This window comes from Hesperophylax consimilis, chromosome 6, assembly GCF_061612785.1.
Source record: "Hesperophylax consimilis isolate HC1 chromosome 6, BYU_Hcon_1.0, whole genome shotgun sequence".
NCBI classification, from domain to species: Eukaryota; Metazoa; Arthropoda; class Insecta; order Trichoptera; family Limnephilidae; genus Hesperophylax; species Hesperophylax consimilis.
In genome coordinates, this window is record NC_142841.1 from 5,305,327 (window position 1) to 5,331,427 (window position 26,101).

At 35.5% G+C, this 26,101-nt stretch overlaps 2 protein-coding genes across 2 annotated transcripts in view; both read right to left on the reverse strand.

The window, feature by feature from the left end:
* The window catches only part of LOC149422875 (aminopeptidase N-like), a 51,656-nt gene that overhangs the window by 687 nt on the left and 24,868 nt on the right, over positions 1–26,101 (reverse strand). The window contains exons 7-16 of the mRNA XM_089632327.1: positions 25,545–25,728; positions 22,174–22,327; positions 20,687–20,768; positions 20,394–20,577; positions 19,248–19,449; positions 16,192–16,469; positions 12,581–12,780; positions 11,656–11,823; positions 9,608–9,824; positions 7,289–7,476 (exon numbers count right to left, since the gene is read on the reverse strand). Of these exons, the coding sequence (XP_089488453.1) occupies positions 7,289–7,476; positions 9,608–9,824; positions 11,656–11,823; positions 12,581–12,780; positions 16,192–16,469; positions 19,248–19,449; positions 20,394–20,577; positions 20,687–20,768; positions 22,174–22,327; positions 25,545–25,728 (1,857 nt within the window). The remainder of the gene's footprint in view (positions 1–7,288; positions 7,477–9,607; positions 9,825–11,655; positions 11,824–12,580; positions 12,781–16,191; positions 16,470–19,247; positions 19,450–20,393; positions 20,578–20,686; positions 20,769–22,173; positions 22,328–25,544; positions 25,729–26,101) is intronic.
* On the reverse strand, positions 4,025–5,362 carry LOC149422876 (uncharacterized). The gene is made up of 2 exons (XM_089632989.1): positions 5,113–5,362; positions 4,025–4,620 (listed from the first exon to the last, which is right to left on the reverse strand). The coding sequence occupies exons 1-2, from the start codon at positions 5,360–5,362 to the stop codon at positions 4,025–4,027; spliced, it is 846 nt and encodes a 281-aa protein (XP_089489115.1).

Here is a 26,101-nt window from a genome sequence, read left to right on the forward strand (position 1 = left end):
CACTTTGTGATGTGGCAAATGTCTTTTCATTCATGCACACTGTATACAGGGTGTCTGGGAGTAAAGTGCACAAATTGGGTGGGGAGGGGCCTTTAAAGCTACCTTACAGCCCATAATAACAATTCAAAGAATAATTATTAAAATTATCCTTAGGAAACCATACGACTTCCCAACTTTAGAGATATTTCGGGAATTTAATGTACCAACTATCATAGAATTGTATAAAAGAAATGCCTTTATCAAATTTATGATTAATATTTTATCAATAAAATTCACCCCTTAGATAGCGTAAGCAATAGATTCAAAACAAAGGGCCCAATAGCCATCCCAATTCTAAACGACCACAGTTCAGCACCACTACTTGTTTTAGGTGTGAAATGGTACAATATATTATTCTCCAAAAACAAAAATAAATTAACCGAAACATTGAAATATGAACAATTCAAAAAGCACCCTTAACCGTTTGAGTGCCAAAAAAATTCATACAGTTGCTTGTAAAATGCCACCAAAAAAACATTATTTTTTATGAAACTATATATTTTTTTAAAACCCCATAAATTCTTTGAATTTTCAAGGATTTCGATGATTTTTTCGGTGTTTTATTAAAGAATATTGGTTTAGAATCACGCGGAGGAGGATCCCGAAGTCCAGGCGTTTCGAAAAAATGAGAATTTTACGTACAGACGTACGCTCGAATCAGAACACGACTGACGCAATCGACGGAAATCGACGATCGGCAATCTTCGTTAAAACACGAATCGACGAAAATCTACGATTGGCACCCAAACTGTTAATATACATCTACTTAATCTATATTATCTAGCATTTAAAAAAACTTTGTTATAATACTAATTCTCTAAAATTGCGTATATTGAATTATGTTTGTAGTTAATTTGAATATTGAATTATGTTACTTTGTATGTTGAATAGGCCACTTGCAAGGATTTTCTAATGACTTGGAAAAAAATGAGTGGATAGATTTCTCTACTAAGATTACGAAAATGTTACTCAAAAAATTTTGAAATGTATAGTTTTTTTTAAATAAAATAAATAAATCTGTTATTTTTGGCTTGTGACGTCACCACTTGAAAATGTTCCGTCTCCAATATTATTGAATTAATTTTTGTAAAATTCCACACTGATTATTTTTTTTATATGGCAACACCTTGATTTCCGGCGACTTGTGAATTTGAATATTGACACTTGTTTGGGGTTTGGCTGTTTGTATTGTAGTCCGCTAACTTTGTTGAGAAATTAAGCATATATTATTTGGAAATGATTGAAGTAGGTTTTGTTCAGGGTCAGTCTGACAATTTGCCGAACATAGATTCATTTATGATGGCTACTTTTCTAAGTAATAATATGAATTTCATTGGAAGCGAAATTAGAAATGTCAAAACAAAAAGGTTAGTATTTTTTCTGTATCTTCTAATATACGAATATTATGTTATATATTTTGACAACATTTAATATGTACTTATATATTATGTTTCCATCAATTATTATTATTAAGACAATTGTTAACATTCAGTTATATGCAACTGTCTTTTGTTTTCAACGTGTTATTATTATATATTTTAAAGGTCTGCACGTGAAAGTTATGGTGATAATGCTATCGGGTATATGCAGGTAAAAAGAGAAGGTCCTATCTGCACAGTGAAAGCAAAAATAACCCCCGAGCACCGTGTCCGCCAAAAAGCATACTCTGTTGTACTTTTGTGTGATGAGATGGAAGATGAAATACAAGTCTTAGAATGTCAAGACTGTGCAGCTTCTAGAGGTTAGTTGAACTGTATGTCGCTATATTGTAAAATATGTTTCTCTCCTCTAACCTCTACACTCTTCTACCCTATGGAGATGTGGGGAAGAGCAAACTCTTGTGTGATGTAACAAACACAGAATCATTGCGAGGGTCTCTGCCAGCTACCTGTTGACAAATAATTTATATTTGGAACATTTTGCTTTCAGGTGGCTGTAAACATGCACTGGCATTTCTAACATGGCTCCATAGGAGAAGTGAAGAACCAGCGTCGACTGTTATTGGAGAAAATCAAAGTTATCGTGTGTCGGAACCTCCCAAAAGTTCATTCTGGCATCCCAAGTTGGCAAGAACGCAGTAAAAAGCGTGGAAAAAGGTAATGGAGATTTCCTGGCAGCAGTACTCCAAAGGAGTCTTAAGGAGGGGCTTCGATGCCAACTGACTCAACTTTACATGGATCCGAAGCCCACTGACTGTTTGTCCATGCACAGGATGATTTCTGCTTTTAAGAAAACACGAAACCTGCACAATACAAGTGCTACAGATTTCATCAATTTTATTACATGTGATCTAAATATTCCTCCAAATATCTTCGAGGAAGTTTTTTCATTAACAAGAAAGCAGGCTAACTGCCCGTTATGGTACGAAATGCGATATGGCAGAATTACTGCATCCAAACTATACGAGGCAGCTAACTGCAAAACATTGGATGGAACATTGACTGAAGTCATCTTAGGGGCAGCCAAGATTCCAGACACAAAGGCTATGCAACGAGGTCGGCTTTTAGAACCTTTGGTGTTAAAGGTACTAGCAAACCAACTGGGACACAAATATAAAGAATGTGGTTTCAAAATCAGTTGCAAATTACCAATTATCGGTGGCTCCCCGGATGCAGTCACTGATGATTATATTGTTGAGGTCAAGTGTCCAGTCAAACATAGTACAATGAAAAATTACTTTTTTGAGGGTGTTGTTGCCAGAAAGTATTATGCACAAATGCAAATACAAATGTTTGTACTGAACAAATTCAAGGGAGTGTTTTGTGTTGCTGAACCCAACTTTGAATCATCTGGCAAAATAAATGTTTTCCACATCGATTACGATGAAGAATTCTGTGTCGAAGCTATTAATAAAGCCATGCTGTTTTGGTCCAGAGCTATATTTCCTGTACTTAAAAAAAATGTATAGGTATACATTATTTGAAATAAATCACGTATTTACTGCACTACACTCGCTTCTTTATTCATAATAATACATGATTATATTGATTATGTACAATAGCATCATATTATTTTCATCCCATCCACCATAGTATAATATGTATTTGTATAAAGTGACAGAAAAACAAAAACAAAAAGTTTACATAAGACATATTTTTACATTTATACCTAGTATTTATTTGATAATACGTACACATGTTATTGTATTATCGCATAGATTTTTTTTGTATTTATTATTGGAAGTAAGAAAATGATTACAAAGTGGAAATTCTAACACAAATAGAAATGTATTAAAAAGTGGAACATGATCACTTTGCTACAACACAACTGTATTTATATAAACTTGATGTAAAAGTAAGGCGTAATGAATGAATAGCAATCAATCCACTCTCAGTAAAATATTGGAAGCATTATTATAGTCAGTACTTGCACTGACTGGTAACGCTGGCCGCTAGATGGCGCTAGTGTAGCATGTTGCATTTCTTCGGGACAATACAAACCTAATGGCGGGCTTTAATATTCTTTTTACGTGTGAGCATAAGAACAGTAAGGTCGTATGTAGGTTACTAAATATTTTATTTTCGACTTATATAATTTATTAACGTAAAATAAAGAAAACATTTCAAATAACATGCATTAAAAAAAACCAACCCACAGAAGTCACGGGGCTAGGAGGCGCTAGTATAGCATAATCAGAATGTATGGTAAATGTAAGAAGTTGAAGGTGTTATACATAAATTATTCTACAGTATTTGATATTATCCCTTTTGGTGGCTTCATTGCCTATAAACTCTAAGTAAAAGCTCCAACATATGTTTTTATAAAAAACACATACTGGCGCTATAATTACATAATATTATACACTTTAGACTTATTCTATATACATTACATGAAGGATAAACAAAATTACACTGGTACATATTATGAATATTTATATTCAAGTTAAAGTTTATATGATAATGAAGCGCACATAACATTTTAAACTAAACATTAGCGTAGAGCACAAAACACTAAAAGACTAATAATATTAATAAGACTAATATGATCAAATTATTGGTTTTTGTAGATTTATGAGTCCACATGCAATCATAACAATATGGTCAACTTGTTGAGTCAAATGGAAGTCTATACAAGAATGTGGCTTTAGAATATTATACTCTCTGAGCCGGCTTATTACACGTTCAACGTGTATACGCAGGGCTGCTATTTGCTTGGATAACTTCACCTCTCTTTTAGTGCTATTTACACCTGTAACAACACTTGGTGGACGCACAAGTTGACAATGTTTGCCTTCTAAAATAGTAGCTAGTTGCTTAAAACCTCTATCTGCCATTACCGACATGCCTTCAGACAAGTTGTCCAAGAAGCCGCACTTTTCCACAATCATCATATCTGTAGTACGTCCACCAAAGCCCTTTGAAATGAAGTTAATAAAGCCATCAGGAGTGATTGATATTAGGTACTTGAGTGTATTGCATTTTTTATATTCTGACCAAGTTAGTGCCTGCTGCAGTGGATTTGATGGCTTCTCTATCTGAATTTCAAAACAGTCTATGATTGATACGACATGTTTGTATCTTGCTCTGAATGGAATTGGTAGTAAGGCTTCTATTGCTTCTGACTTAGGCCAAAATACCAGTTCTGCAAGATGACGAGATAACTTCGGTAAACTTTGCTTAAAGATTCTTGAAGCTTGAGCCTCAGAAAGGCCAAATTCATCACCTAAAATGCTGAAACTAGAGTTTAATTTAATTTTTTTTAAAACGATTAAAACATTTAAAATGTTTATATTTTCAAGGAGTGCTAGGGTTTTAACAATCCAATAAAAATCTTTAAGGATTCCTAAATACAGCTTTGGTTTGTTTTCAATATGCTGCAGAGTTAATTTCAATGACAGACTTTTGAAATCACTATTTGAACTACTATCAACGTACGAATCTGACGTAGCTTGTTGGGAGTATTCTGAACCAGATGCCGATTCCGAGGCAGAACTGTCTGGCTGAAGAGTGACATGCTTTAGTTGTACATTCTTGGTATTTTTATTATGCTTCACAGGAGAAGTACTTACGTCACGAGTAGTTAAACACTCGATTGGACCCCTACTGTGTTCTTTTCCTGTATTTGTCAATTTACTTTTGAATTTCTTTTTCAAATTGCATTGAATGGCTTTCGAATCAGTTGCGTTCTCAACTATCAACATGTGAAAGTTTTCTTTGGAGCTTGATGTATCTTGTGGTCCATCCACATGTTGTTGAAGTATTTGGAGTCCAGAGCATTGAGGCTTCTCGAGAGGAAACGACACTTCCAGTTCAACGTAGTCTTGAGGTTGATTGATGATCTGTTGTGGCACAGACTCATCCACATCAGACAGGCAAGGAGACATTGGCTCGAGACTTGCAACAAACACTTCACCGCCTTTAGATGAGCTTGGATGCTGATCCACCACATTGAGTAGATCTCGCCCATCAGCTCCAATTTGACATTCAAATTTATGAGGAATGGTTCCTTTTTTTAAAAGCACCCTTTTACTTAGATGTTGGGGCCATTTCCGAGCATCCACGCTTAACTGAAAATAAAAATACAACTTATCAAGAGACATTGTATTTATTCAATACAAACTTAACAATGCAAATATAATAAGTATCTTCATTTGAGAATAGCCTGCAAAAGTGTAACAATATTGTAATGTGTGTAGGCTTGTTGTCACTAGGTAATAGACCCACCTACTCAACCTACTGTACTGTACAGCAAACTATTCGTGAAGCATGCAACAAAGAAAAATATGTATTTTTTAAATATTGTGTTCAAACAATAATATTGTAAAAAATATACTTACATTAAAATGATCTTCACAGACATATCGTACGGTTTTATTTGACAGTTCACCCAATTGACTGGACCTATGAATTGCAATACACCATTGTTTTCTAATTGCTGAAATTCGCGGTACAACGAAAAATCTTTTTTCCTTAGTAGTCGCCGAATTATTTGGGCACAAAGGAACCATACAATATTTATAATTATTTTTACGATCTCGGATCCTACGGTTACTACACGAATCCATGTTTAATTAAATAACAAAACAGTAACAAAACGCAGCGTTAGAATTGGAAGTACTTCGTTTTGACATGACAGATATTATTCAGAAGTGACAGATGTTATGATGTGAAAATCGTACAGATTATCCTTCCGTGGCGGCTGTCTTAGAAGTATAATGGTGATGGTCCTGATTTTAACAAAATCAAATTTAATAATATATTATTATGAGTTTATGAGTACAAGAATAATTTAAATCGCAACATTTGGATAGTATCAAACAAGAGGTACAATATCAAGTTATATGTTATATAACTAGAATGTGCAGCTGTTAAAAATAGTCTCATTGCAAAAACAAAAACCAACCTTGGTACATATAGAATATATAGGTACTTCGACCAACTAAATATATTTTATGAGAACCTTCTTTATACTTGTTTATATATTTCATATTGTTGATAAACCTTCCCCTTTAATTCATTTAATTTTATGTACATTAGGTTTTATTGTAAAATATTTGGATTAAGTGACTGAACATTATAATCGTATATATTCATCAATCCTATAATATTGTGTATAAGTATATTTATATTATATGTCATCTCATTTAATATGGCAGACTGAGATTGCAATATCCTCCCAGTACTGCTGGAATAAAACTTTAAATAAATTAATAAGGATTAATGATCAATAAGAAGGTTCAAGGAAAAAAATATTTATGAGATGTAATATTTTTGGTATGCCTCGTTATTCTCCTCTGCCATTCGTGTGAAATGCGTCGTTTTTTTTTTAAATGTTTTTGGGCTATGTAATTATTTTGTTTTCGCACCCATAAATTATGTTCCGTCTTTCCGGTTTATGAAAAAATGGTCCGATTTTTCGGATTAAAATTTTCAAAAAATCGCCATGGTTTCAAAAATACGATTAAAAAAAAAAAAAAAATACAGAATGTCTTAGAATATTTGCCTAAACCGGAAAATAAAATAAAAAAATGGGATGCAAGAGGCCTATTACGTTTGTAGTTATTTAATAAGACTTGAATATTTTTAACACATCGCCTTTTAAAAATTACATTATTTTTGTTTATACTTACTACTTCCGTAAATACGAGCTCCTGGAGCTCACCTTATGGAGTAGTGAATAATTAATAAAAATAAAAATATTTTTTTTTGCATACTCTTATAATTTGAAAACTTGCATTATTTTGAAATAAATAAAAATATAAATGTAATTTTTTTTGTAATATGTTATATTTATTTAAAGAGATATTTACCATAAAGTACTCTCCTCACTTAGAAGGGCAATCTTTCTGTTATTGTCGAATTTGATTAGCCATTTCTCCACATCTTGCATCTTGTTTCTTCTCCACTGTATTCTCAGCACCGCCACCTCCAAGTGTTTCATGATCAACTCTGACACGTTCTTGAGAGCTTCTTTGTTCTTTCCGATGAAAGTTTTGAACTGTAAAAATGCAGCGTTTATGTTAAATGTGTAAAATTGTATTTTTGTGACATAGATGTCAGTTATATTGTTTTGCCTGGTTATTTAGCTATTCATTTAATTTTCTTAGTTGCTTTCAACGTCTTTAACAATATTACTATGCAAAACATCATAAGCGACAAAGTTAACCTGTCGGGTAGTATGACCGTACAGGTACGGCTAGACAAAAATAAGTTAGTAATTATAGTTTGTTTTCAGTTTGAATACAGTTTTTCACAGGTTGAGCAAAATTCAATAGTCTAAGGACGGGTTGTTTCGGAGAATTTGAACAATTCATCAAATTTCAACATTCATTTTCGTTCAAGTATTTCACGAAAATGAATGTTGAAGTATTTCACCTAAAAAATGTAGACAATTTGTCTCGACGCCATCTAGTGAGAGAGTTAGCACTTACAATGCCTTTCTCATATAAAATAAAGTTGGTTGTTTTCAGGTGGAAAAAATGTAACAAGCAGTAATTGTTGAATGAAACACTAGTATATATTGAATGATTTCGCGGGTAAGAGATAAGCCGCCATAGCTCAGTGGTCAGAGCTGTCGACCGGAAATCGAAGGGACACGGGTTCAAGTCCCGTTGGCGTCATGTATCTTTTATCAGGAGATTTTTCAATGTGGATGAGTGTTTCAGGCGAATAATTATTGCTTGTAAAATAATTGTTACCCTTTGTGCTATGCATAAAAATCTTGTCTTAAAACATTAGTTTACCAAAAAAAATAATAACTAAATATACTGTTTATACGAAGTGATGACAAAACTTAGAATAACAATAACAACAGGACAGAACAAAACAAGAATATTAAAACTAAAAATATAATATAAAACAGGAGGCAGTTTGTGCTCAGAAATGAGATTCATCTGAGCAGACATTTTAAAAAGTACAAGGAGGCAACCGAAACCAAACAATTACTGGAAGTTTTAGAATATAGCTCATTATAAAATATCGAAAAGAAGTTTATAAATGGTAAGTAAGATTTTTAAAATAACTTTGTTTTTACGGCCCGTTTAAATTCAGCCAAGTTCTGTAGATTAGTAAGAGCTGAGGGAATTCTATTCCAGATGAGCGGGCCTGTTACACGAAAAGAGCGATCATAGTAAACGGTTTTACCTAGAATGTTCGATTAGACGATTATTAACATCTAGATCAGCTGACCTTAGAGTAAGCTGTCTATTGCTTATGTTTTGTCGGACACATAGTTCCGATATATAGGCTGGCGCCATTCCTTGCAATGCTTTGAAGGACATTAAGCAGATCTTAAACTCTATTCTTTCAGGGCATCGAAGCCAGTGAAGGCGATCCCTTAGAAGTGGGGTTATACGACAATACTTAGATTCACCAAAAATCATTCATTTAATACATCTGAGGGCAACAAGCGGGCTGATTGACTAGCGATAAAAAAGTCGAAAGCACCACCTGCGGGACCCAAGCCGGCCGTAGGAGTAGCAGCTTGTCACACCAAAATACATATTAAAAGGTGGGTCACATCCCGGCTCTGGGAGGAATGGGAGAGGGCTCACGGAATGAGACAATCCAAAGTACTCATAAAGAGAGATACGCAGTTGTTGAGAATGGAAAACACTAACAGATGCTGGAAATGTGATGAGGATGAAGAGACTTCAATTCACCGTTGATGCCAATGTCCCGCTCTGTTGGGAACAAGGCTCAGACACCTTGACACATTCTAGAACCAGAAGACATAGCCACATATCCAATGGCCACCCTGGTTAAAGGAATGAGGTAAAATGGGAGAAAGCACAATGGGCCTATGGCCTAAGTGCTCACTGGAACTCTACGTCAACCGTCTCCTCTTTACATTATATTTTTCAGGCTAATGTAAAAATAGATAGCAGTAAAAAAACAAAGATTTTTACGGGTAAATTTTTTAAATCATGTTCATTACGCTTACATCTTCCTTGAATTCTTTTTGAATCTCTTTATACGTAATTCGGTTGTACCTACGTGTTTTTACTATACAGCTTAGGTATTTCATTTCTACTTTGTGCTTTTCAGTCCACTCCCTCGGCCAATTCTATGACTGAGTATTGTTGGTTTGTTATCCTCGCCTTGAAAAATACAAGGTAATATTTGTTTACCTGTCTCAATTCAGTCTCACTGGATATTCCTCGGAAAGCCCCGGTGATCACCGACTGCAGCATCTGTTCTTCCAATAGGGAGTACCGAGCGTTGACTTTCTCCCAGTGGAGCACGATGAACTTGAAGGCGATCTGCGAGGCAATATCGCTCTCCACCCCGGTCCACAGGGCGGGAGTGAACGTTGGCGGCATTGTTGTTATTGAATAGTCGAATAGTCTGGAATTAATATCCATAAATCATGTTATTTATGTTCATGCGTTTTGTTTACAGTTTGTACAATATTGAACTGTAAGCAAAATTGTCCGCACACATGTTTTCATCTTCTGCACACATCTCGATGAAAGGAGCATGTCATCAAAGTATTGTTTTGCGGTAGTACATGTACACAAAAATAACTAATATTTTATGATAGGTTCTCAGCTAGTTCTCAGGGTTCGCTCCATGTGATACGTGTTTTGAAAAAACACTAAGGACGGGTTGTTTCGGAGACTTCGAACAATTCATCAAATTTCAACATTCAATTACAAGTTCTGTATAGATTTTTCCAAGTTCTGTTTTATTTCAGTTCTCTCAAGCAACTAGCCTATTATTATATAGCAGAACTTGAATAGGACTTTCACAGAACCCGGAAATGAACAATGAAATTTGATGAATTGTTCAAATTCTCCGAAACAACCTGTCCTAAGAATCATCCCTTGTTTGCAGGTTGTGTTATTTAATTTTGTTGCCATTTTTTTGCTTGTATAGTAGAAGTATTAAACAGAGGTACTTTTACTGACACTGTTGCATTGTGTACCTGAGAAACAATGCGTATCTTTCCGAGGCGATACATAATTTCACAAAAAATTTGTCAGTCTAAATTTGAAAGTAATACCTCGTTCTTTCATGGGACGGTAAGGAACCGACATAAACCGAAATAAATAACAGTAGCTCCACAAATAATCTTTGTTAACTAGTACCAATGTACCTTCAATTAATAACCAACTGGACTCCAATATGAAGAAACATTAACGGGTAAGAAAATAGTTTTTTTTTTAAACCCACATATTTAAAAAATGTATTTTTTTATTACATGGACATTAACTTTGTTATTTAATTTTATCTATGTATTGATGTGCGTATTTGTGCACTTGCCTCTTTCTTTCTTTCATATTTTGCACAGGTAAGTTGGTGGGCCACACACACAAATTAGAGGGTACGTTTATTGTAACGTTTGATATCATGTACTTGGCCATACACTGTTTTTTATTCCACTACATATTTTCAGTTGCCAAAGCATAGCTACAGATGTTTAGGAGGATCCACTTGTGACATTCAATATGAAATAAATTGCCAAAATATACCTACAGATGCTTAGGAGGATCCACTTGTGACATTCAACATGAAATAAATTGCCAAAATATACCTACAGATGCTTAGGAGGATCCACTTGTGACATTCAACATGAAATAAATTGCCAAAATATACCTACAGATGCTTAGGAAGATCCACTTGTGACATTCAACATGAAATTGCCGAAATATACCTACAGATGTTTAGGAGGATCCACTTGTGACATTCAACATGAAATAAATTCCAAAATATACCTACAGATGCTTAGGAAGATCCACTTGTGACATTCAACATGAAATAAATTGCCAAAATATACCTACAGATGCTTAGGAGGATCCACTTGTGACATTCAACATGAAATTGACAGTGAGAAAAGCATTACCTATCACATCAATGTAACAAATTATATTTAGATTTTTTAAAAATTGATTATATTTATCAAACCGTTTTAATCAATCTGAGCAGATTATTCTCCGACGAATCCGATTTCGTCTGTACAATTAGATAGAATACAAGATGGTGCTGCTGGATATGATGAATACAATATGGTGCTGTTAATACAGTTGTATGGCCGACACTTCCGATATATGTTTCCTTTGGTTGGGACGGTAATAATATAATACCCACGTAAAATAGATTACTCAGATGTTGTTTCAATTCAAATACCTTTGTTAATAGATAGTTAGTTAACTAAGTTATTTGATTTAAAACTTACGAATATAACTGCCAAGTAGTTCTGGTGGAGGGAAGGGCCCTGAGTATTTCCATTTGTACCTCGGGATCGTTGGAGAATTCATACCGCTTGTACAGGAATTCATACTCCTTCTTGCCTCCTAGCCGAAGTATGGTCTTGTAGATCGTGTACCGAGTACTAAAACGGATTCTGAAAGAAATTAAATAAATAACAAAGAGTGACCACAATAATGAGACACTTGAATTCATTTTTGATTGGCTTACAATAAAATCATGTGTTTGTTTTTGTGGGTTATGTCCCACCACATATTATATGGTTAGGTTAGGTTATTTGAAAACCATTTAGCTAATTTTCAAACCTAACCCTAAAAAATATATGAAGTAGACGTTAACCCATAAGTATCATTTATTTTTATACAGAGATTATGGAAATGCTACTAAAGGAAGCTTTTACGCATAAAGTACACAATAAACATTGAAAATGTACAAAGACAAAATTACAACTAGCTAGACGCAAACACATTCACGGAGATGTAATATGATACAATTTCTATTGTTGACTTTTTAGAGGAAACGTGATATGATGTAATGTACATAAATATATGTGTTTTTATCAGGAACGCGACATGACACAATGGACTGGGAAGTCATGTTTTGTATTGCAGTAGTATGTATCCTGTCTAAATACCCCAAAGATGATGCCAATTTTCATTGGCTTATAAAACATGTGTCCTGTACCAAAAGACATATGATAGAATGTGTCGTATCACAAAGCTAGGTTTCTGGTAAGTGTTCGTCAATGTGTTAAATTATTTTTACTTCGATACTGCAATGTTTTGTGTTCCCCTATATAACCGCTAGACTATGTAGGAATGGGAAATTTAAAAATGTTCATCTATTAGTTAATACTATTTTAAGGCTGTTATTATTTCCAGAAGTATTTTTACGGGTTAATTTGATCAGGATCTGTCTGATTAGTCCAGCTGTTGTAATGCATCCAGGCCCAGTCCACGCAGTCATCTTCTTCAATGAGGCAGGCCCACTCTATCAGCTTGTCTCGGAGCATGATGTCCTGCGTACTTTCATTGTCGGACGGGGAGAAGCCCAGGTTGTTCAGGGTAGGCATTATCAGGTGGGAGACGTAGTCCTGCAACATAAAGAGATATTAGCTGACAATACTTAAGATTTTAATGGATATTTGTGCAATAATATGTGAGGAAAGTACTAGAACTAGTAGTTATGTGAACAGTAGACCTCGCATCCAAAAAAGAATGTTTCTAATTTTCTATTGATTAATAAATTTTCTACTCGTCATTTTGTTCAATGGTTTTGGTGGTTTTAATGGTTTTGTTCAACTAGTTGCAAATAAATATAAATAATTCGATTTATTGTCATCATTTGATTTATGTCTTTTCTTTTCAGAAAGTCAAAGAAAAAAATCAGCCTAATCAGAAATTGAGAGTCTACATATCAACCGAGCCAAATCCCGATGGGATAAGACCGACATTTATTTCGTATATTAACTGCTGTAATGTCATCCGATTTCAGAGAAATGCGTTTTTGTTGATAGAACCTGTTTGCCGAGTCAGCTCGATCGAATGGCGAAAAGTGGGTTAATTTCCACTTCCATGATTTGCATTCGTCCATTACCGAAAACAAAAAGAAAATTCTAACAGATGTTAGAATTTAAATCTAAAATTTAAAAAGATTTTTTTTTCTTAATTATAAGTTCTGTTTTATTCTGTGGTGAAAGGAAAGAAATTAAGTTAATAAGTGAAATGTTTTGTGACTTGGATAGGTTACTTGTTATTATTAGAAAATACGTTTTTGTTATTAAAGTTGTTAGTTGTTGTTTAAATTACATTCTATATTTTTCTATAGTTAGTTTCTAAAGGTTCAAAAAATGTTTGTCAAAAAGTCGAATGGTTAGTTTATTGAGGCACTATAACGGCGCGGGCGTTAATTGACCAGGGGGCCTAGTCTGTATTTTTCAAAACGTCCGTGCCGCCGGTTTAACCACGTCACACACCCGTATTCACCCTTACCTTACGATGTTGAAAAAATCCTCGTGTACCGGTGCTATACACTCGGTAAATATTTATGCATCGTATTTATTTCATCCAATACATAAATGCATTTATACATTGATGTATTATACTAGATTGGCCCTGTCTATATTAAATCCATTTTAAAAATGACCCCACATAGCGCGTACGTCACAAATATGGAGATGAACTTAACAACCCAACTCTGTTTAAACTCTTTGTACAACCGTTCAAACTCGTAAGCGAAACCACGGAGAATTTGTTGTCAGAGGTGTTGTAATATGGACATAAAACCAAAAAGAAACTAACACTTACAGCAAATTTTATGTGCTGAATAAGGGCTGAATCAGGAAAAGAATTGATAAAAAACACAAAATGATTTTAATTTATTTTATTTGTGTTTTTGAATTTTATACAGGTCCTATAGAACCAAAAACGTTTATATTTTTATTACTGTGCATAGGTTTTTTTTAAAATTTACCATAGTTTTTATATAGAATGGTATATAAATATTGAAGAAAGCAATCACTTTGTGACTTGACATCATTTTATTTTCTTTGGTTTTATTCCCAGTCGGGCTTTTGCATGCATTTTAATACAGAATATATCTAGTAAGCTATCGAAAATTATACAAAATAATTAAAGCTGATGAATATAAAATAATATTAGTAAAACGTTTAACAGTAACATAAAAATTATAGAGACTAGAACAACACTATGTAGCATTAAATAATTATACCACTATCATTCAATTAAAAGTTATTTTGTCTTCAACCACTTTGTTAGAATTGAGACATTGTGTCAAATAGTCTATCAACCTTCTTCAAGATAGCATTATTGAAAACTAACCTAAGTACTAAACGACTTTTCATTAAACATAATGTAAGATTAACATAAAGAGAGAGATAAATCATATAATGTTGCGTGTTCACAAGTGAGCTGAACCACGACTTATTAAGAAATATAAGATTGCTTCGTTCCTTTCCCATAATTCGTAGTTCGGCTCGCGTTCCGGTTCGCAAATGAATAAGCAGCAATGATGAGGACAGAGCTTCAGGGATCGTATGGGGGAGGGGTAAGGGGGGAGGGGGTGGAGGTTACATGATTACAATACATACTTATTTATTTATTTACGCCCGTTAAATAGAATTTTACGTGTTATTTACGGCATTCACGCACATCGGTTGTTGCAATTCTGGTAGAGGAACAACCGGCTTGTCGATTACAGAAGAAGTTTCAGCAGGATCCAGAACCAGTCCTGTTCGAGAAGAAACAATGACGGTATCTCCTTTCGCAGGACCTGTGGCCATGGTGGACAGCAACTGTCCAATAAACAACGACATTATCAATTAAAACCTGTTTAAAAAAAAACTTAAAAATTAAAACCAATCAATACATAATAAACTTGCTTAAGTTTTCACACGAAAATCAAACCAAATAATTACCGGAATAACAGGCAAAGCTTTTCAGTCTACACGTCGGAAGCCGCTTGCAGTTGAATAAATATGTTTGGCGTGAAAATTATTAGAGCAAACGCGGTTTCCTGCTGATGGTACCCAGTTATTGTCACATAATTGAATGCGGATTGCTTCTTACCATTTCTCCATTTTTTTCCGGTTTATGTGGAAACCTAAGCGAAAATACACAAAAAATAAATGAAGTTATTAAATGACGCAATTTTATTTCTATCAATTCTTCTGCAAAAAATCGAAAAGGCGAAGCCCGAAAGGCAATGACGACTTAATACAACCCTGATTAGCAAAATGCACGGACCAAATAAATCACACATACACATGAGTTGTCGCGCCTCTCAATGCGTGTCAACGCTAGACGACTAATACATCCACAAGTATCACGCGTTGGTTGCGTGATTTTCGTATTCTCACCATGTGATAATAATTAACTTGAATCACCCTATTGGTCGAATCACTTGGAGGTGTGTTATGCATGTGACGTCACAAATTTGCCGGAAATAAATCTAATCTCGTTGAATTTTTCACATTTGTTAATACGCTGCCCTCAATCGATCTGTAAGGTACTGATATATTTTTGTATTCAGATAGCTGATTACATTTTCTAAAATAAAGTCCGTGATATGTACAATCTAAAATATTTGGAACTGGGTTATTTTTGTGATTGAAAAAATGAACTTGCCCAGCATAGCTGACAAGCAAAATAGCTTAACTCTAGACCAACAAAAGGTAAAACGCAATGCACAGTTGCAATTTCGCATTGCGACACAATGCGTGCGCCTTTTCATAAATGTGCACGTGAACCAAAACAAACTTGAGTTGGTGTTATTTTTCACTGGTTACACCTAGTCTAGTTGTATTTAGTCTATGCATTTATACCTAAAATATGAACTCGATGAGACAATATCCACTCAATTGACAGCACCGGCAAAGAAAGGTTAAACCACAAACTTACTGGTTTGTTAACCCGAAAGATACAGAGTAGGCCCCCAGGGTTAAATAGTACCAATAAAATAATATCAATTTTATTTGAAAACGTACCTGGAACAGGTCGTACTTTTTACTCCTCTGCATGATCTGATTCAGGAAAGCCAGATTCTCCAAGAGTGCCTCCCAGGGCAGCATTTCTGTCTCCTCCCCGATCATGTACTTGGACAGGTCGAAGGGGATGCTATAGTCCACTTGACCTGCCCTGGCCAGGTTGAAGGCATCGTCCAGCAACTGTGCTCGGGCTATGGTGGGGAAGTCCTTGAAGGAATCGACCAATCCATACTGTAGTAGCTTCCAGTTTGCGTGGTCGTAGTTTACTCTGTAATGACCTGAAGTCAAAATGATATAACTACATTTTAATTTTAGAATTATACGGTGTTTCACGCTCGGTTACAAGACAAAACGGAATATTGAAGAAAAATAACAAAATACAACAAATCTTACCTAACTTAACAACATTGAGCTGTTTAATGCAACAAAACCCCAACCCACAATTCGGTTTATTAAAATCAGCTTGCAACAAGAACCCAAATATTAAAGCGTGAAATAATTTCGCAATACGTTTGTTAAGGCATTTGAGTATGTATTTTTATGTCATTGATATTGCAACACCAGCCCATTGATTTACCTAAATTGGGCTGTTAAATGCAACAATATACCAACCCACAATTCAGTTGATTAAAATCAGCTTACAACAATCACCCAACCCCGTACTAAAATTTAAAATGATTTTGTAATGTTTAAGTATGCGTTTTTGTGTCATTGATATTGCAATAGCAGCCCAGTGACGATTGGGCTGCTGTTGTTCGAAATACACGTGTCATTATTCAATTCACTCCAAAACAAGAAAAAAAAATATATTTTTCAAGAAACTTCCTCAAGTAAATATGCTCAATTATAACGTTTGGACATATTTACGATTTCTTCAATAAATAAATCTGAAAATATTCAAATTTTAATTTTCAATCGTTCATAACTCAGATAGAAGTTTTGGAGGTTAGGCTTTTATTGCAACGATTAAACCATAAACAGTTCAACTAACTTCACCTATTCTTTTATATGTTTAACTTCTCGCTCAAATCGCGAAACTTCATTGAATGATTAATTAACATTTATGATGTTCTAGAAAAAAAAACGTTAGTTTAATTTTTCCTAACCTAACATTTTATTTAATCTTGTTCTGGTTTGTCAATTTTATTAGTTCATTTCACGAGTATTTATGATGATCTAAGAAAAGGCCGAGTTTTAAAGGTTGAGATGTTTCAAATTTCACCATGATGCCGATTCTCGGCCAGTTTCAGCTTTTGATCAAATTATTATGAGTTGATAAGCAGCTGATCACAATTTGATCAACTGCTGAAACAGGCCGATAACCGTCTTATTGTATATCTATAACCTATGATATATATATCTATAACCTTTGACGGCCGGCGTGGTCTAGTGGTATACGCTTTTGACTACAGATCCGAAGGTCGCGGGTTCGAACCCGGCGTGCGCAAATAAATTTTATTTGATTAATTTGTGTTATTTCACAATTAATTAATTTAAAATAATATATAGTATATTTGCGGCACGTTCCAGAGTGGAAGATACTCTTAGTATCGCCCTGGTGTAAGACCACCATTCAGAATTGAAACGTTGCTTGAAATGGCTTTAGCCGTGTTTGGTGACCAGATCTGAATAGCCAGGTACTTCCCCACCTTCCTCTTCCCCATCTCCCTCCCCTCCCCAATACCCTCAGCCTCACAACATACCCCAATTGGGGATGCCATAGTCTCACTGGCTCCAAACGGGAGCAGTTGGGACTCTTGTGCGGTATTACTGTAAAAAAAAAAAAAAAAAAAATAACATTGCAAATAACGTAGTATATTGTACTACGTTTGGATGAGGGCAATTTAAAAATAAATAACAATTGATTTAAACTAAGTTACCTACTACTGGAACGAGAGATGGAAAACGCATACAAAATAGGTTAATACGTTCTTAGTTCGGATTATTTAAATAAAGCATCTTGTACAGGGCTGGTAGACTCTGCAAAAGAGAACAACTTCTAACCCTGTAGAAATCTAAAGTATGCCCAGTAATTAAATTTGGGAGCCACCTCTGGGCTAGAGCCCCACAATACTTGATAAACCTACTTGATTCTGTGCAAAGAAGGGCGGTCCGTCTGATTGACAATCCGTTGTTAGCAGACCTATTGCCATATCAAATGCACAGACACAACGAAGTCGTCTGTTCTACAGGTATTTTAATGGAGCATGCTCTAACGAGCTAGTAACATTGATCCCCGGTGCACATTCTTGAGACTCGACGGACAAAAGTGGAACACCTGGTCACAGTTGGGGTATTGTTTCGACTTCAGCATTTATACTGGGAGCAAAGAAGGAAGGCGAACAGTGCCAAGTAGCACCGCATGTCCAAGAGTGTTTCACGGAGTACCAAGCTGTACGGAATTTAGGCCAAGATAGTTCGTAATAGTTAGTGTATAATTATTTTTTATTTAAGCTTTTGTGTTATTGTATGTTCTAAAAAAAACTAAAATGACTTTTTTGACAAAACCTTAATAAAAACATTTTTACTTATTTTTTTTTACATAAATACTTATATTGATTCAATGTCAACATAACGTGAAAAAATAAATGAAATACATACACAAAATAGTTATGGCATTTTTACAACATTCATAAATTCAGGGCAAGTTAGCTCCAAAATAATGTCGGACGGGATGGGTTAATCTGCCTCACAACGCTGTCCAATAGGGTGGCAACCTAGTTCCCCTGTCTTATATACTGTATTGACAGGGGAGCTCTTGTGAGGTTGTTTTCCACAAATTCTATGTTTTCCACAAATTTACACCTACTCGTAGTTTCATGACTCGACCTATAGAATATCGGTCATGGATATCAAAATATTTGTAATGTTTTGTTGACTAAACAAATAACCTTTACTATTATTTATTTCAGTTTGCTCAGGGCATGTGACTTGAAAACAATACGCTCGCATTACATTGAACAACTGCTTTTTGTTTGTACAAATTATTCTCTGCTCCGATATGACGAAACGCAATAATAAACAGTCATGCATTATAAATAAATATGTGTGCTTACCTATTCCCAAGACGTTAAAATAGACCCATGTGTCGTTGGCGTTTTCTGGTAGAAGTATCGAAGTCCTCTCGGTCTTTTCAAGCCATCCTTTGGGGACTGTATCCCAAGTATCAGAGATGGTGTTACCGACTCCGTAGGTTAATGGAACATACCACAGCTCTTTTGTCATTCCTTTGGTGGGGTTTGCCAAATAAAAACGATTCTGAAACACAATTTAAAAAAAAAACAAAATAAATATATTATTATTTTTCGGAATAACTTATTGAGTAAAACCTCAAATTATAATATTTAAATACTGAAGACAATATTAGTGATTCTTTCAAACGAAAATCTGAAACAGAAAAATCAGAAAAGGAAACGGTCACATCTGGGACTCGAACCCAGGACCCTTGTCTTTCCGGGACAATGCTCTACCAACTGCGCTAATGGGACCCTATCCTATTCGGTCACTTTTTTAACTGTATCATACTTCGAATAAGAACTACCAACGTTGTCTTCATTTTTTCACCGCACATTTTTTACATAAAGATAGTTGCCAATAAAAATGTGCGGTGAAAAAATGAAGACAACGTTGGTAGTTCTTATTCGAAGTATGATACAGTTAAAAAAGTGACCGAATAGGATAGGGTCCCATTAGCGCAGTTGGTAGAGCATTGTCCCGGAAAGACAAGGGTCCTGGGTTCGAGTCCCAGATGTGACCGTTTCCTTTTCTGATTTTTCTGTTTCAGATTTTCGTTTGAAAGACTCACTAATATTGTCTTCAGTATTTAAAATAAATATAATTTGTACAAAAATATTTATTTTTTACTAGTGGACCAGGCAATGCTTCGCTATTGCCAATATCTTTCTCGAACGTCACCGATTTCTTATACCATTTATACCACTCTCTAAAAACTCACAGCACTAATAAGAACAAACTTTGAATTTTTCAACGATATCGGTCGAATACTTTTAGATTTTTATATTACACCATTCGACGCAGCTCGCCGAGTTGTAAAGTATCTTGATAATGCTTGCCAAAAAGTCAACAGAAAAAAAAGAGAAAAATGGCCTGGCCAGGCCACATTGCCCATCGGAGGGTTAAACACTTTATCAAATACTCTACTAATTGCGCAAATGCATCAACCCAATTTGCTATTATTTAACCTGTGTGACAGTTGCTGTTCCGTTAGCGTAGTTCCTTGTGACGTTGATAACTGGGTATCCAGACTGCAAAGTCCAAGTCTTCATCAGGTCTGCTATGGTGATGTGCTCTGGTAAGGTAGATGTATCGTTTGCAGCTTTGGTGAAAGCATTCCAAAGGTCGTTCTGATCAGCATTCCGGAATTGCCTGGAAAATGTGGCATTTTATTTTACGGGAACATCAACAGAGTACCTAATAATGGCATATTATTTCTAATTTATTTAGTTAAAAATATATATAGATAATGAGAACATACCATTCTCGCATATATTCCACTAATCCTCGATGAAACGCTTCCTCGGTTAAGATCTTATTCAGCATTCGCAATAAGCTTGCAGCTGAAAATATAGAAAAATCTTTGTTTAGTAGGTACAATAGAGCTCCATGACAAACTACAAGGTTTTCCAATAAGAGGTGTTATTTTGAATAGCCCGCTATTTCGGTAGATGTTACTTTCAAAGCTGTCATTTTTTAACATATGACAAGTAGAAACTACGCTATTAATAAAAATGGAACGATACACGCTTCAACAACGCATTGAAATTATTAAAATTCACTTAAGTGAATCAAATGCAAATCATCTTGAGTGATGAGGCCCATTTCCACCTCGGTGGCTTCGTCAACAAGCAAAATTGTCGCATCTGGGGCTCAGAAAACCAAATAGTTATTGTTGAAAAGCCTCTCTATCTTCAACGTGTGACTGTTTGGTGCGGTTTTTGGTCCGGCGGATTCATTGGACCTTACTTTTTCGAAAATGAGGCTGGAGCAACAGTTACGGTGAATGGATTGCGCTATCGAGAGATGATTAATGATTTTTCATGGCCGGAATTAGATGGTATTGATCTGGACAACGTTTACTTTCAACAAAACTGTGTTACGTGCCACACAAGCAACTAAACCATCGATTTTTTTACTATTGAATATCAAAATAACACATCTTATTGGAAAACCCTGTAGAACACTAAAGAGAAGTGAGAGAAAAAACTAACCTTCAACTTATTATTTTATTATGTTCTGTTTTGTCAGGTTACCGTACAATAGGTGTACATTTCAATGGCCGAATAAAATACCTACATTTACAATAAATAGTTAGTTTTTTGGGGGAATCTAATCAGGGCCGGCCCATGCGGGCGCAATTGGAGCGGTCCGCTCCGGGCGCCGACTTTCTAACGGGCTGATAATACCTCACCTAACTCATCGCCATTAAAATTATTTTTCATAAAAAACGCGCTACACAAAAATACAAATCATCCAAATATAATCGATTACAGTGATCACCCATCTAGGGCCTAGGCATCTACTGGTTTTGACAGGGAGCGCCAAAATTTTACTCGGGACAGGCGCCGTTTGATTCAGGGCCGGCCCTGGGAATTTTCATCATGTTCAACATGAATCGAACTAAACGATTATGAGTACCTAACTGCTTCAATAATACGGCCAAGCCCGCTGTCCCACTAAAGTAACGTGACGGTTTGCAGCGCAGTCATTGTGGGACTTTTCTGCGCAGTGTCTTTAAATCGATTCCTTACCCCTATCGACCCGTGAGATGAGTGTATTTTTTTTATCATTTTGCCATTGAAAAATAAATCATCTTCATTGCGAAATATTTTACATTTTTCCCAGAGTGAGATTACGATTATTAACTGTGATATAATATATAATGAACGTGCCACAGGTGCCATAAAAAAAATTAAAAATGCGGTTGTTTTGGTAATAGTTTTAACATTAAATATAATTAATTACCTTTGATATACGAAATATCATCGAACAGCTGTCCGATTTGAGTTTCATCGTTGACCAAAGATGACACTGGCCTTGTTGTCTCCAAACTGTCAGCCACCATAATTTGCATTCTGTCTGAACTAAACTGATCCAGCATGCCCCAGCTGGGCTCAATCTGAAAATTAATACTTATTATAATGTCTCCACTTTTCAAAAAGCAAAATGCGTTGTCCAATACGCTTTGAGTGGCATTTTAGAATAGGTGGCAGTAGTGGCGAAACTATAGTGGGCCCGTGGCAAATTCATTGGATGCCCCCCCCCCCCCCCAGTATAAATTACAGTCGCGTTGTAATTGTGTGCATTTTTATTTTCAAAGGCATAGGTATTACATATGTAGGTATAATTAAAAAACAATTTAATCTTTACAAGATAATTATTAATAAAATTCTTTTCTCCGAGCTTTCTGTTCCGCAAAAGTATCAATAACGTCATCAAAGTTTAAAGATCGGGCCATTGAATTTTCAATGGACAGAATAGCCAAGTTACGTAGCCTGTCTTGTCCCATTGACTTTCTTAAATATGTTTTTATTAATTTTAGTTTCGAAAATGACCTTTCGGCACTCACTCCACAGGAATTGTAACAAATAACATTAATGCAATACATACTTCGGGAAAGCTGCAAGACATAAAATGATTCTTTATTATTAATAAATCAGCAAGTTCTCTAATACACGAAGCCTTTTCTATTTTGTCTCTGAAGGTGGACCGAAAACTGAGGATATCCCTGGCAAATGATTCAGATATGTCTTTTTTATATATATCAACCAATTCTGGAGCTTTTTTTAAGAGATCAGTGTCATTTAAATTTTGAAAATTGGCAGGTTGCAAAACACTGAAATTGGAAACAATTTCATTCATTGGAAGGAAACGCGATTTCAGTTGATTAATAATGATGTCCAATACTCGAGGCTTATCAAAATGCTGGAATACCCCGAACGTCTCTAACTCGTCCGCGCCTACAAACTGCCGCGAAAAAAAATTCAGCAACCAATGGACCGGTCGGTGGCCGAGTTGACATAGCGCTTGGTTCTCACCCAGGCGTAGTGTGTTCAATTCCTCGACTGGCTAAGTCCTCCATCACAACACAAGCAACATTTTCCGCTTACTGTGGTGGTAGTAGGAGATTTTCAAATATTGTCAGGTTATTCGTAACCCGGGAATGTTTGAATTCTTTAAAAAAAAAAAAAGGATGCGTTCTAAAATTGAACGACATCCTTTTCTTATGAATGCGTTTAAATCTTAATAATTTATTTGAATGTGTACCTATATAGCCTTTAGTTGATTTTATGTACTTAAATAAAATTTATAATTTTTACCAAATTTTGTTAAAAATGTTAGGTTACTTCTGACTTCTGAGCTCGCGGCCCGTGTCATTTTGCCACCCTATAGTTTCAGTAACATTTATTATTATTACAATACCCTAAATTTAAACCATTATCTTAACGACGTAAGTGAAGTAGCCGTGCATAAAAATATGCGACGCGCGGCTCTGGTGTATTGGGCAGACCTGCAGTTGAATTTGCCGTATCAAATTTCGAAAATAAAGTTGGAATCTTAAAGACATAAGAGATGAGTTTGTGCAAAAACTATATTCGGCGCGCGGCCAAGCGTAATGATAGTACTAAAATCTCAAATGTTTCTAGAGGGATCTCTCGGGAAGTTACTAATTCATCGTCTAGAAAAATAAAATCTGATACTTACCGCTAAATTTAGAGTTGAAAAACGTTTTATATAAAATATTTTAATTGTAAGGTCCTGCTTTTACAAATATGAAATATAAATAACTTTCTTCCGCAAGAAACATTTGACCCACTTACATTTGAGATTTTATTCAGAAATAATTAAAATATGAACGTCGAGGAAACCCCCGTTTTTAGAGTCTTATGTCGCCATATTAAAGATACGTTTGCAAACCATCTCCAATCTTAAAAGTTGTGGGCTCATACATCCACAAGAAAATTTTCATAGATATTATAACTATGATTTCAAAAAGCGCCTCATTTCAAGCTGCACCAGCCACCGCTTAGTTCAGGATTGCAGTTGAAATGTATCCAATGGTGTCCCGTGAAGTCACATGCAGTGGCTACAGTAAATAATTCCAATGGCAGGGCTGCAGTACCGCCGCGCTTGCCCCGTGACGTCACTCGCTTTTTGGCCAGCCGCAAAAATCAACATTTTAAAATAAACAATAATTAGTCGCCTGAAATATCAATACAAATTGAAAATATCTCCCGAGTAAAAATAAATGCCGCCAACGGGAATTGAACCCGTACCTTCTGATGTCCGGTCAGGTGCTCTGAACCACTGAGCTATGTCGTCTTATTTCCAACCCGAAAATAATTCAATATGTACAACAATTAGCCATAATTATCAATAACCTCAATCAACAATTACTGCTTAATATATTTTTTCACCTGTAAACAACCAACTTTATTTTTATAGGAAAGGCTTTGTTAGTGCTAAATTTCCCACTAGATGGCGTCGAGATATATTAAATATACATTTTTTGGTGAAATATTTTGACTTGCCAAATATAATATTTTTTTAATGATAAACTAATGTTTACAAGCAATCTGCTTATAATTATTTGTTATCCTTTATGCTATGCAAAATATTTTTGTCTTATAAACATCAGTTTATCATTGATAAATAAAAATTTTACAGCTTATTTCATCGGAACTGAATTAATATGACACATTCCAAAAAAAAACATGAAATTTCGCTGACTCATTGACTCTCGCATACTCTTTTTATTCTCAAATACTTACGATTATCCGTTTGAACGCATCTGTTAGATGGTTTAATGATACGTACCGCATCCACTCCGATGTATGTAATCCAGATAGGTTGCGAATCCCTCGTTCAGCCAAAGGTCATTTGTTACATAGTTTAGTGACACGTACCGCATCCACTCCGATGTATGTAATCCAGATAGGTTGCGAATCCCTCGTTCAGCCAAAGGTCATTTGTTACATAGTTTAGTGACACGTACCGCATCCACTCCAATGTATTCCAGATAGGTTGCGAATCCCTCGTTCAGCCAAAGGTCATTTGTTACATAGTTTAGTGACACGTACCGCATCCACTCCGATGTATTCCAAATAGGTTGCGAATCCCTCGTTCAGCCAAAGGTCATTTGTTACATAGTTTAGTGACACGTACCGCATCCACTACAATGTATTCCAGATAGGTTGCGAATCCCTCGTTCAGCCAAAGGTCATTTGTTACATAGTTTAGTGACACGTACCGCATCCACTCCGATGTATTCCAGATAGGTTGCGAATCCCTCGTTTGGCCAAAAGTCATTTGTTACATAGTTTAATGACACGTACCGCATCCACTCCGATGTATTCCAGATAGGTTGCGAATCCCTCGTTCAGCCAAAGGTCATTCCACCACTTCATAGTGACGAGGTTCCCAAACCACTGATGGGACAGTTCATGGGCCAACATTGCAGCAATAACCTTCTTAGATCTCATGGAGTCCGAATCCGGGTCCAGAAGAAGACTTGTCTCACTAAACATTCAAAAATAGATGTAGCAGAAATTGACGCGTGAAATATCACTGATCCTGCCTTATTACAATTATACGTATGTATTGACTTATTTAGAAACGTTTAGTGGTTCTGAATGGATGCAAAACACAGAAGCTACTTCTGCTCTGATGATGGACACTGCAACAGCATAATACCCCAAAAATAAATCACTACTAGTTTATTGAACGTGAAGCATTATATTATTAGGATCGGTCGACTGACCGGTCAGTGGCTGAGTTGACTTCGCGTTTGGGTCCAACCCAAGCGTAGTGTGTTCAATTCCTCGGCTGGCTAAGTCCTCCATCACAACACAGCAACATTTTTCGATTACTGTGGTGGTAGCAGGAGATTTTC

Coding starts and splice junctions, on each gene's coding strand:
- LOC149422876 (XM_089632989.1), bottom strand. CDS start 5,362: ATGTCTCCTTGCCTGTCTGATGTGGATGAGTCTGTGCCACAACAGATC. Junction 4,621..5,112: donor TTTGAAAAAGAAATTCAAAA/GTAAATTGACAA, acceptor GTCATCTTGCAG/AACTGGTATTTTGGCCTAAG.